General features: G+C 40.9%; 1 protein-coding gene across 1 annotated transcript in view; it reads left to right on the forward strand.

Moving 5' to 3' along the window:
• The window catches only part of KNDC1 (kinase non-catalytic C-lobe domain containing 1), a 113,087-nt gene that overhangs the window by 23,772 nt on the left and 76,097 nt on the right, over positions 1 to 13,218 (forward strand). The window contains 3 exon segments of the mRNA XM_044298019.1: positions 7,207 to 7,405; positions 11,506 to 11,564; positions 12,829 to 12,975. Coding sequence (XP_044153954.1) covers positions 7,207 to 7,405; positions 11,506 to 11,564; positions 12,829 to 12,975 — 405 coding nt within the window.

A 13,218-nucleotide genomic window follows, 5' to 3' on the forward strand; every position in this document is an offset into this window, starting at 1 on the left:
CCTGTCATTACATATACACACCTTTTTTTTTTTTAAAGGCCCCATAGTCTGCAGGAAGCATCACTAACCAAACACTGCCATGAAGACCAAGGAACTCTCCAAACAAGTAAGGGACAATGTTGTTGAGAAGTACAAGTCAGGGTTAGGTTATAAAAAAAAAAAAAAAAATAGATATACAAATCTTTGACGATCCCCAGGAGCACAATCAAATCTATCATAACCAAATAGAAAGAACACGGCACAACAGCAAACCTGCCAAAAGACGGCTGCCCACCAAAACTCATGGACCGGGTAAGGAGGGCATTAATCAGAGAGGCAGCACAGAGACCTAATGTAACCCTGGAGGAGCTGCAGAGTTCCACAGCAGAGACTGGAGTATCTGTACATAGAACGACAATTAGCCATATGCTCCGTAGAGTTGGGCTTTATGGCAGAGTGGCCAGAAGAAAGCCATTACTTTCAGCTAAAAACAATAAGTCACATTGTGAGTTTGTGAAAAGGTATGTGGGAGACTCCCAAAATGTATGGAGGAAGGTGCTCTGGTCTGATGAGACTAAAATTTAACTTTTCGGCCCTCAAAGAAAACGCTATGTCTGGCGCAAACCCAACACATCACAACACCCAAAGAACACCATCCCCACAGTGAAACATGGTGGTGGCAGCATCATGCTGTGGGGATGTTTTTCAGCAGCCGGGACTAGGAAACTGGTCAGAGATGAGGGAAAGATGGATGGTGCTAAATACAGGGATTTTCATTAGCAAAACCTGTACCACTCTGCGTGATCTGAGGCTAGGACGGAGGTTCCCCTTCCAGCAGGACAATGAGCCCAAACACACTGCTAAAGCAACACTTGAGTGGTTTAAGGGAAAACCTGTAAATGTTTTGGAATGGCCTAGTCCAGGCATGCTCAACCTGCGGCCCTCCAGCTGTTGCAAAACTACAACTCCCATCATTTTTGGACAGCCTACAGAAGGGCATGGTGGGAGTTGTAGTTTTACAACAGCTGGAGGGCTGCAGGTTGAGCATGCCTGGCCTAGTCACAGCCCAGATGTCAATGCAATAGAAAATCTGTGGTCAGAATTAAAGATTGCTGTTCACAAAAAATCCCAGTGGTAAGACGTGGGAAGCTCATAGAGACTTATCCAAAGCGACTTGGAGCTGTGATTGCCGCATAAGGTGGCTCTACTAAGTACTGACTTTAGGGGGGTGAATAGTTATGCACATGGACTTTTTCTGTTATTTTGTCCTATTTTGTTGTTTGCTTCACAATAATAAAAAACCAAACATCTTCAAAGTTCTGGGCATGTTCTGTAAATTAAATGATGCAAATCCTTAAACAATCCATGTTAATTCCAGGTTGTGAGGAACCAAAATGCAAAAAAGTAAAGAGGGGGCGGGGGGGGGAATACTTTTGCAAGGTGCTGTATATGGCTTTTTGATCACTTTATATTCAGGTATTTTTGGGGAGGTAAAGTGACAAAAAACGACAAATCGTTCATTTTTTTTATTTTTTTAATCCGTTATGGCGTTCACTGTGCGGGATAAATATATTTATATTTTAATAGTTCAGGCTTTTTGGGATGCGGCGAGGGGGAACTGAACATGCGATCGCTTCTCCCATACAACACTGTGATTGAATACAGTAGTGCACGGGTGGCCAACCTGAGGCTCTCCAGCTGTTGCAAAACTACAACTCCCAGCATGCCCAGAGTACCTACAGCTATCAGCCTACAGCAGGGCATGGTGGTAGTTGTAGTTTTACAACAGCTGGAGAGCCACAGGTTGGCCATGCCTGCAGTAGTGTAAGGGAAATTCATTATATTCCTAAAGAGCACTGCCACCTGCAGGGTTCAATAGGAACTACTGGCCTATTAGTCTGGAACTCTTCAGAAAGACCCAAACTATTAGAGGGAACAAACAGCTTCCCCCATCTCCACGTGGGATAGCCGTTCAGTGGGGGTCTTCTTTAAAGACCTGATCAGTGCTTTTCAAGTAAGACGCTGGCCGGGTCTTTAAAAATGGCCCTGCTCGCAGGAACCACAGCTGCCAGGTGCATGCTGTTTTAAGTAGCAGACACCCAGGGCTAATGTCTGCAATGCAAAGTAAAAAAAAATAAGTTTTTTTTCTAAAATATCTTACGTCCAACAGATTGCTGCTATATCCCTTTCACCAAATACCACCATTTATCAAAACGGCCTTATTCTAAAGTTATTAGCCTACCATTGCGCCCTGTGGCAAGTCTGTTTTAAGATATTCAGTTGCTGCAGGTTACATCGTGCATTGGAGCCTTGTAAGGTAGGATGCACAAGGGGTGTGCGTAGTGTGACATCATCTCACCGCCCGAAAGCATTCAAGTAAGGTGAATGTGAAAAAAACCTAATAAAAATACAAGGAACAATGGGAGCCGGAATGATTGATGAAAATATACTTTAGATTAAAAGGTAGTTTATGGGCACAATCACTTCAAAGGGCATCTGTCAGCAGATTTGTGCCTATGACACTGGCTGACCTGTTACATGTGCGCTTGGCAGCTGAAGGCGTCTGTGTTGGTCCTATGTTCATGTGTCCGCATTGGGGAGATTTCATTTTTATTATATGCAAATGAGCCTCTAGGAGCAATGGGGGTGTTACCGATACACGTAGTGGCTCTGCTCTCTCTAAAACTTCCGTGCCTTCTCCAGTTTGATTGATGGGGCCTGGCAGTGAAAACGTCATCACACCTGGCCCTGTCAATCTAGGTGTAACGGTAACGCCCATGTTGCTCCTAAAGGCTCATTTGCATCTGTTAAAACATTTTTCTCGTGCTCGCTTCGGCAGCACATATACTAAAACATTTTTCTCAGCAATGCGGGCACATATGAACATGGTATACAAGTAGTTAGAGAGGGCTCACCTGCAAGTTCAAGAATGGAGATGGGTGCACCTACCAAAAAAGGATTCACCCAATCCTCAAAAATAGTAATAAAATTAGAACAAAGGATGGTAGGGCACACCAATACTCGGTACCACACAGATAATTATATAAATGTTTTATTAGTGACATACACTGCTGAGTAAACTTACATAAAATATAAAATGTAACTCTCCTAAAATGTTAAAATAAAATACATATGTTTACTAAAAGACATTCATTACCTAAAATACCATTGAATACATTCAAATCCAATAAATAAATAAAAATAATTATTGGATGGTTGTATGGTAAAAATAGTGTCCTTCCAGATGGATACTTGTCACTTAATCAATGCCCCAAAGGTGAAATTGGGGCTATACCTGTTTCTAGAGTCCTTTTGTTTGAGGGCTTTTTCAATAGTCACTGCAGCTGTAGCGACTCAGTAGTTGTTATACTTCGATACACTCTTGCTGTTCAATAGTACAAAAAAGAGCCGGAACAGTTATACTCACAATCGTGGCGTAGTATTGTCGGCTTTAGTCAGTCACAGGTGGCGTCCCACGTGTGGTAGATGCTACTTGTACAAATTGCAGCGAAGTAAGAGTGATACGGTTTTGGGATCCTTGATGTTATTCTTATAGCCGTGCTGTACTTGGAGATCAGTCGGTGCTGTATAGCTTCTAGCTGTAAATGCTTCACGAAGGTGGACTTTGCCACGAGGCCGACTCTCCAGACAGACAGATATGCGGCTTGCCTTGACTTTTTCAAGTTAAGAAATCAGCGATCCTTTTTTTCTTTAGCGCTTTAAGGTCCTCCGGTGTAGTGCTTTATTCCATGGGGAAGTTACCAAACATGTTTCGGAGTTAACAACGACTCCTTCATCAGTGGCTGAACTGCCCATGGGAATGACTGGCTTTTAAATACCTTGATCAGGTGTCGGTTAAATTAATTAGTTCTGGATCGGAAATGACGTACACTTGTCTTCTCAAATCAATGGTGCAGGTAAATCGCTTATATATATATTATAAAATTAGATTAAATATATAGCTACGTATATCACATTCATGCTATCAATTATATTAATGTGTATTCAGGTAATTCACTTGTATAATACGTGCATATGCGCACGCACGTGTAAATTCACTTGTATACACATACGTGCATATGCGCACGCATATGTAAATCACCGCAACATTTTCATAAAGTCTATTACTTCACATAGACGGTATTTTACACCATCTTTTCCACCAAAAGAGGTAGTGTAGTAAGTGAATGAGTAGACAATGTGAAAATATATATAATATTTGTGCTATTAAGTGGAACGATTTTATATGTGTTGCGGTTTCAGTGCGTTTTTATGTTTCCTTTGACATTGTATCCACATCAGTCCCACATCGATAATTACATTTGGTACTCAAATGCAGAATCAACATACAAAATGAATTCAGGAAAAACATAAAAATATATGAATATATAACAAGTTATATTAAAATATAAAAATATATATAAAATTATAAACATATGTATATATAAAATATATAAAATGCATATATTATCAGCAGCTATCACTAAAATTAGATGGAACAGATAGGTAATTCCCGTTAATTCTATTCCATATTTGCAAGCAGGGGAACTTTATAAATTTCAATGTTTGTAGATGATAATACATTTCAATGTTAAAATGTATTATCATCTACAAACATTGAAATTTATAAAGTTCCCCTGCTTGCATTGAAAATGTATTATCATCTACAAACATTGAAATTTATAAAGTTCCCCTGCTTGCAAATATGGAATAGAATTAACGGGAATTACCTATCTGTTCCATCTAATTTTAGTGATAGCTGCTGATAATATATGCATTTTATATATTTTATATATACATATGTTTATAATTTTATATATATTTTTATATTTTAATATAACTTGTTATATATTCATATATTTTTATGTATTTCCTGAATTCATTTTGTATGTTGATTCTGCATTTGAGTACCAAATGTAATTATCGATGTGGGACTGATGTGGATACAATGTCAAAGGAAACATAAAAACGCACTGAAACCGCAACACATATAAAATCGTTCCACTTAATAGCACAAATATTATATATATTTTCACATTGTCTATTCATTCACTTACTACACTACCTCTTTTGGTGGAAAAGATGGTGTAAAATACCGTCTATGTGAAGTAATAGACTTTATGAAAATGTTGCGGTGATTTACATATGCGTGCGCATATGCACGTATTATACAAGTGAATTACCTGAATACACATTAATATAATTGATAGCATGAATGTGATATACGTAGCTATATATTTAATCTAATTTTATAATATATATATATAAGCGATTTACCTGCACCATTGATTTGAGAAGACAAGTGTACGTCATTTCCGATCCAGAACTAATTAATTTAACCGACACCTGATCAAGGTATTTAAAAGCCAGTCATTCCCATGGGCAGTTCAGCCACTGATGAAGGAGTCGTTGTTAACTCCGAAACATGTTTGGTAACTTCCCCATGGAATAAAGCACTACACCGGAGGACCTTAAAGCGCTAAAGAAAAAAAGGATCGCTGATTTCTTAACTTGAAAAGTCAAGGCAAGCCGCATATCTGTCTGTCTGGAGAGTCGGCCTCGTGGCAAAGTCCACCTTCGTGAAGCATTTACAGCTAGAAGCTATACAGCACCGACTGATCTCCAAGTACAGCACGGCTATAAGAATAACATCAAGGATCCCAAAACCGTATCACTCTTACTTCGCTGCAATTTGTACAAGTAGCATCTACCACACGTGGGACGCCACCTGTGACTGACTAAAGCCGACAATACTACGCCACGATTGTGAGTATAACTGTTCCGGCTCTTTTTTGTACTATTGAACAGCAAGAGTGTATCGAAGTATAACAACTACTGAGTCGCTACAGCTGCAGTGACTATTGAAAAAGCCCTCAAACAAAAGGACTCTAGAAACAGGTATAGCCCCAATTTCACCTTTGGGGCATTGATTAAGTGACAAGTATCCATCTGGAAGGACACTATTTTTACCATACAACCATCCAATAATTATTTTTATTTATTTATTGGATTTGAATGTACTCAATGGTATTTTAGGTAATGAATGTCTTTTAGTAAACATATGTATTTTATTTTAACATTTTAGGAGAGTTACATTTTATATTTTATGTAAGTTTACTCAGCAGTGTATGTCACTAATAAAACATTTATATAATTATCTGTGTGGTACCGAGTATTGGTGTGCCCTACCATCCTTTGTTCTAATTTTACATATGAACATGGGGCCAACACAGATGCCTTCAGCTGCCAAGTGCACATGTTACAGATGCCCTTTAAGCCTCATGTATATGATCAGTTGGGCATACTGGCCCTCTAATATAGTTACACTGTAATAGTGATCTGTGTGATATGGATGTTTGAGACATTGTTGAATTTAAATTATTTTTTTATTTTTTATGGCATTTGCTTTCTACATTATTATTATTATTATTATTAGTATTATTATTATTATTATTATTATTATTATTATTATTATTGCACCATTTCTTCCAAGGCGCTGTACACATGAAAAGGGGTATGTGTAATATATATATGTTCCGCGACCACTCAAAAACGCAACCATCGATTTCAATGAAACTTGGCATACACATCCCTTGCTACCTGGAAATAAATCTTGTGGGGGTCTCAGCTCTCCAGGACGTACCGTTCCTGAGATATTCCCCAAAAATGACCTGCATTAGCCAATACAAGCCTGCAAGTCTTTCTCTTCATATCCCAACTGCCATACACACGGTCACATGTCCCTCATCAGCCAATAGAAGCTCACAGGACCTTAGTCTCCACATACACACAGTTTTACTCCAGGTTTCCATAACAACCCAGCCATTTTTCTTCACTGCTGTAGGTCAGCTTTAGGCTCGGGCTACACGACGACATGTGTCGCATGAGAATAAGTCACACGACATATAGGGCACAACTACACTGCGAATGTCGCGCGACAATTTTTATAATCATAGCCTATGGTGTTGCACTGCGACATGTGACAGTCGCAGAAAAATCTATCTATATTACAGTCTTTTATCTGTCGGACACTATAGTCTATAACTTACTTATTTAATATACCGTAGATATTTTTATTTAATGGGGAGCGACTTCATTTCGTAGTTCTCAGGTCATTGTTCCTATGAGTTGTTCCTTTTTAATACCTAAATATTGGTTAGAAATGAAGCCACAGGGAATCGCTGAGTATTCCTACCATTACTAAAGTGCTGTGAAATGTCTTGGCAGGAAAACGTGTCCTTGGCTGATATTCTGTCACTACGAGATAACTGTCTCACGGAGCAGGATATTTGGGCAATCTGCCTGGAATGCTGCTACTCCATGAAGGACATCTCTCATGCGGCCATCTTCCAGACGCTGTGCATTACTCCAGACACACTGGCATTTAACACCAGCGGCAACGTCTGCTTCATGGAGCAGCTTAGTGGTAAGTCTTCCTTTCTTCCAGCGCTGCCAAGTCCCCAAGCAGCTTTCTCAATGACAACTGCGCATCCCTTATGAGAGTCGCGTAAAAGAGGAACAATACACTGTGTCATACAGCAAATTCTGGTAATGAAGAGCTGAAAAGTGATTTCTCACTATGTTCCTTTCCATCTTTTATCAGCGTCTATTTTTCTGTAGAATTCTGCTTATTTAATTGTTTTTAATCATTTTATTCATTTAAAGGGGTTGTCCCACGAAAAATATTATATGGTTCTCAAACCAGCCCCCGGATCTGAATACTTTTGTAATTGCATGTAATAAAAAATTTAGCATAGCCAGTGAGTTATTCAATAAAATGGATCTGTATAGCGCCACCTGCTGTTTGTTTTAGTTCTTATTTCTTTGACCTGCTCACTGAGAAGGCCGCACATGCTCAGTTTCATCCTTCAACTGCCTCCTGAGCTGTGATAGGGAGAGCATGGACACGCCCCCTGAGCTGTAATGGGGAGAGCATGGACACGCCCCCTGAGCTGCAGCAGAGAAGACACTCCCCTTGAGCTGTCAGCTTGATATAAATCTAGCAAAGCAATGACTGGGGAGATCTCTGGATCCATGTGAGGTACAGGGCTGGTTCTAGCTTTGTTAGAAAGAGATCGTCATGTCCTATATGATGTTTGGTTTTAATTTTTACATTAGTTATGGGATAACCCCTTTAATCGTTATCAGGGATGTGAGATCTGCTTGTCTGTTATAGTGCTCCACATCCTCAGCGCTATTGTACCAGTTAAATGATAAAATTCCCACTGCCTGCAGACACCACTAGGGGGAGATTGATTAAAACTGTTTTCCAAACCCTCCCCTCCCCCACACCAAAAAACTAAAATGGTTAACTGACATTTATTTAAAACAAAGCAATAAAACCCATTCACCTTTAGAAAGCACATCCGTTACAGCACCGAGGTTTCGGTCACTGGTGAACCGGAAGTGATGACATACCATCCTGGTCACGTTAACTTGCTGCAGCCATTCACTGGCCTCAGTGGTGACATGTAACGAGGAGGAGGCTGTATGGTCATGTGCCTGGAATGGAGCAGCATTCTTAGGCCCCATTCACACGAACGTGCCCTTTTTGCGGATCGAAACACTGCAACACTCGGACACCAGCCATGTGCACCCCGCATCGCTGTGCGGATCAATTGACCTAAATACGTCCACAAGATGCGGGCTGCACACCGCCGATGTTCATGTTTTGCGGTCTGCAAAATGGGCACAGTCGCGTAAATGGGGCCTAAAGGTGAGTGTTTTTTCACAGATTTCGGTGCGAACAGTCAATCATCTGTTGAGTATAGGGCCCTCCTAACTGTCTACTTGCAGCAGAACTTGGCGGGCAATAAGGATCGGGCAGTTAATTTTATCTGCTCGTTCTTTTTGTTCTCAGGGAGATAAGCCGCTGCCAGATGAGTCGGGCAGCAGCTTTCACGCCTTTCCCTCTTCAGGACAATTGCATGCTTGGCCAAGCGGCATGTGTATGGGGGTGGTCAACAGAGATGGCTGTAGGCCTGCTCTCATTTGGCTGTTTAATGTGCATGCCCATTCTTACTCAACTCAAATATAATTGCATATCCAGTAAGCTCCCCCTTATTATGGTGACTGTAGGCTGACTGAATTTTAAAGGATACTTAATCCTTAATTTTTTTTGACATGGCCTATTGACATGTCAGAAGTTTTGATTGGTTGAGGTCAGAGTACTGAGACCCCCGTGATCACAAAAACGTAGAAGCAAAAAGTTTTGAATGCACGGCTTGAGGAGATGCGAGCAGATCCAGTCATGAACCAAAGAGTCCAGCGCTCAACTTGTAGGGGTCTCCACACCTCTACCTCCCCTGATCAAAGCTCTAACATGTCAATATGAATGCTAACAGCTTTTTAAAATATACCCTTCAAAGCTCTGCAAGGAAATTAGATTCTACATTAAAGGCTATTTACACCTTCAGAGGCAATTTTTGTTTCATTGCATTTTTCTCATTTTTGGCTAAAAATCATACTTTCAATTGAGCCATTCTGTCTCAAAGGGTTAACTGTTTTTCTAACTGTGTGACTGGTACTTTCACTTTGTGCCAGTCATCTAATAACCCTTCTTTCTAAAATTACAGAGAGGTTATAAATACTTATTAAAGCCACATTCTTATCAGTAAGATAAGAACTGAGCTATTATTATCAGAAAGCAGAGATAAGGAGTCCGTCAGCTCCCCAACTGACAGAAAAGAGCGAAAATCCACAGGTTGCCACTAGAGCAGGGGTTCTCAAGTCCGGTTCTCGGGGCCCACCTACCAGTCATGTTTTCAGGATTTCCTTAGTATTGAGCAGGTAATATAATTAGTGTCCATGCATCAGGGCTTACCAGAGGTATTCATTCTATGGGATATTCTTAAATCCTGACCGGTAGGTGGGTCCAGATGACCGGAGTTGAGAAACCCTGCTCTAGAGCATCTCAGCTCTGTACAGAAAAAGGGCTCCGTATTTTTAATAAAGACCAATTGAAAAAATGATTTTAGCTCAAAAGGAGTACAATGGAATGATAAAAAAAATTGCTTTCAAAGGTGTACATAGCCTTTAAAGTTTCAAGGGTTTTGTGCTGCAGCCTGCACCAACAGCTAGATTTAATGGGTTGTCCAAGTTATTTAAAAACTCTGGCAACCCCTGTACACGGCCTAAAATAGCTAAATAGATTCTCGGTTGTTTCTTCTTGCGATGCGCTCCGGTCCTCCTTGTTTATTCGGCTGCAGCAGTAATATTCTCTTCACATAGGTCACCTCTGCAGCCAATCACTGACCTCAGCAGAAATGTCCTGTGCACAGCTGAGGCCAGCAATCTTCTGCAGAGGTGACCTGTGTGCAGAGAGCATCACTGCTGCAGCCAAGAAGATGACATCAGCAGCAGTAGGACTGGAGCGCTGCTCTTGAGAAAATGGGTGAGAATTCATTCATTTGTTATTTTAGACTGTTTGAAGGGATTACCCGAGTTTAAGTAACTCGAACAACCCCTTTAAAGGGGTTGTCCAGGTTCAGAGCTGAACCCGGACATACCCTTTATTTTCACCCCGGCAGCCCCCCTGAGCCTAGCATCGGAGCATCTCATGCTCCAGTGCGCTCCAGTGCCCTGCGCTAGATCGCGCAGGGCACGGGCTCTTGTGTTTTCAATAACACACTGCCGGGCGGTAACTTCCGCCCAGCAGTGTGTTCGGTGACGTCACCGGCTCTGAGGGGCGGGCTTTAGCTCTGCCCTAGCCGTTTTACTGGCTAGGGCAAAGCCAAATCCCGCCCATCAGTGCTGGTGACGTCACCGGAGTTCCTGTCAGCCCCATGGAGAGCCTGGTACGTCACCGGAACTCAGAAAAATGCCTTTGCCCTGTGCAATTTAGCGCAGGGCAAAGGAGAGCATCGGAGCATGAACTGCTCCGATGCTCATGTCAGGGGGGCTGCCGGGGTGAAAATGGAGGGCTGTCCAGGTTCAGATCTGAACCTGGACAACCCCTTTAAGGTTCACCAAAGCATCGTCTAGGTTCCATCTTCACCTGAGTTGTGAGGAATCTGCTTTTTACAAAATCAATTTGTAGGTGTTTACTTAAAGGGGTTCTCCGGGAATTAAGAAAATACCTAAATATTACTTCATGATAAATATATTCCCAAATACCTTTCATTAGTCTGGGGAGCAATGATTAGGAGAAACAAAATGGCCACTGTCCTATTAGTACACACACAACCTGTCCTGATCACACATGATGACAAGTTGCTTCACAACACTGAGGTAAAGAGCTGCCTCATCCTCCTCTCTACTCGTCAGGGATTATGATCCTAAATACAGATACAGATACGATCTTCAGCTTAAACTCTATAGGAATGGAGTAGCATTACTAATGACTTTCGAGTTATTTTTTATTTATTTTTTGGTATAATTTTATGTGAAATATTCATTGTGATGTGTTTTTGCATATTTTGGATGTCACTGTTTCTTTTTGATCTGATTTATGTGCAGTAAGAGTGATATCAACTACAAAGAATTCAGTAAAGCAATTATGAATCTGGGTTACATTTTATCTTCTAGATGATCCTGAAGGGGCCTTTGTACCTCCAGAGTTTGATCTGACTGGTAACACTATTGAGGTATGTGCCTAGTGCATGTTTTTTGTTGTTATCTTATTTTTTTGCTAAATTTTATGTATAAGGTATGGCCAATTTAAAGGGAACCTGTCACATTGAACATGGTGTCTCAGCTGCAGGCAGCAGGTTTTAGAGCAGGAGGAGCTGAGCAGACTGATATATAGTTTTATGGGAAAGGATTCAGTATAATTTGTATTTTATACACTTATATTCCTACTCCTGGGCTTTATAGTCCAGGAGGCGGTCCTATCAGTGACTGACAGCCTTCCCTCTATGCCTGTGTATACAGAGATAGCTGTCAATCACTAATAGGACCACCTCCTGGACTTGAAAGCCCAGAATGAGCAGGAGTTTAAATGTATAAAATACAAGTTTTACTGAATCTTTTCCCATAAAACTTTATATCCGTCTGCTCAGCTCCTCCTGCTCTATAACCTGCTGCATGTAGCTTATATTGCCTGTTCGCGGTGGCAGGTTCTCTTTAGGGCTTGCCTAGGCTTAAAGTCCAGAATTTCCCTCTGCTGAGACCTCCATCAATCAGCTGTGATCAGTGTGGACACCGGGCAGCAAGTGTTCATTTTGCCTGCAGCGCCACCACAGGAGAAATAAAGCATGACACCGGGCCCATTCAAATCAGTGAGTTGCCTGTGTAATTCAGGACAGAACAAGAGATGCTCTATGTAACTGCTCTTACTGTGGCCGAGAGGTAAGGATCCTAGACAGGACTCCCCTATATTTAAATTTTTTTTTTTTTTTTTTGTTTTTTTAGGCAGGGGGCTTTTGAGTAAAAAAAAAATTTTTCTTTAAAATGTTCCCTTACTGCTATGGCACTGCTTGGTCTGTAGTGATGACGTCATGTTTATAGTTCTCGTGACTGCTGCAGCCAATCACCGACCATGGCACATCACAGCTGAGGCCAGTCATTGGCTGTAGTTCCCCATGAATAATGAACCCAGCAGGGATCAGAGTGGCTGAAGAGCAGATGGGACATTTTAAAGGTCCGTACGATTTTTTTATATTTTACTATGCCCCCCGGAGAATCCCTTTAATGCATAATTGCCTAATGAAGTGTATTAAATTGGGTTTTCTTAACTGGAAATCCCTTATTCCTACAGTGTGTCTGTCTGTCTGTCCTTTCATCCAATTATCTTAGTATCCTTTTCTCTCTCTTTATCTATCTATGATAATTATAACGAAATCATTAAGAAACAAGAATGGAACAGTAAAAATCGATCATCTGCTCATATATATATATTTCCTTCTACAGGGCCATATATATTCTCTGGGTGCAACACTGAAAGCGGCCATAGAATTTGTAGTCGACCCAGATTCGGAGACAGAATTTTGCCAAGATTTAAGTTCCTTGCTGGATTCTATGCAACAGGAAAACCCGGCCGACAGACCGGACATTGAGGTAGGTTGTGGGCTTTACCTCGACCTTGACCATTCCTCTGCTGCTACCGAAAAGTTACATTACGTAATATTCTGCTACCTTAAACATATGGTGTTGCTTAGCCGTGAATAGAACATATATGTCTAAATTGCTTCAACGACAATTCCTTAATATAGTCTTAATAATTGATCTTGATAGCAGGCGCATTCCAAAAAATAAAATCCTTTGCGCCTGAATTATCATGAAGTTTCTGGCATGAAAATG

The sequence above is a fragment of the Bufo gargarizans genome, chromosome 6, assembly GCF_014858855.1.
Source record: "Bufo gargarizans isolate SCDJY-AF-19 chromosome 6, ASM1485885v1, whole genome shotgun sequence".
Lineage (NCBI taxonomy): Eukaryota > Metazoa > Chordata > Amphibia > Anura > Bufonidae > Bufo > Bufo gargarizans.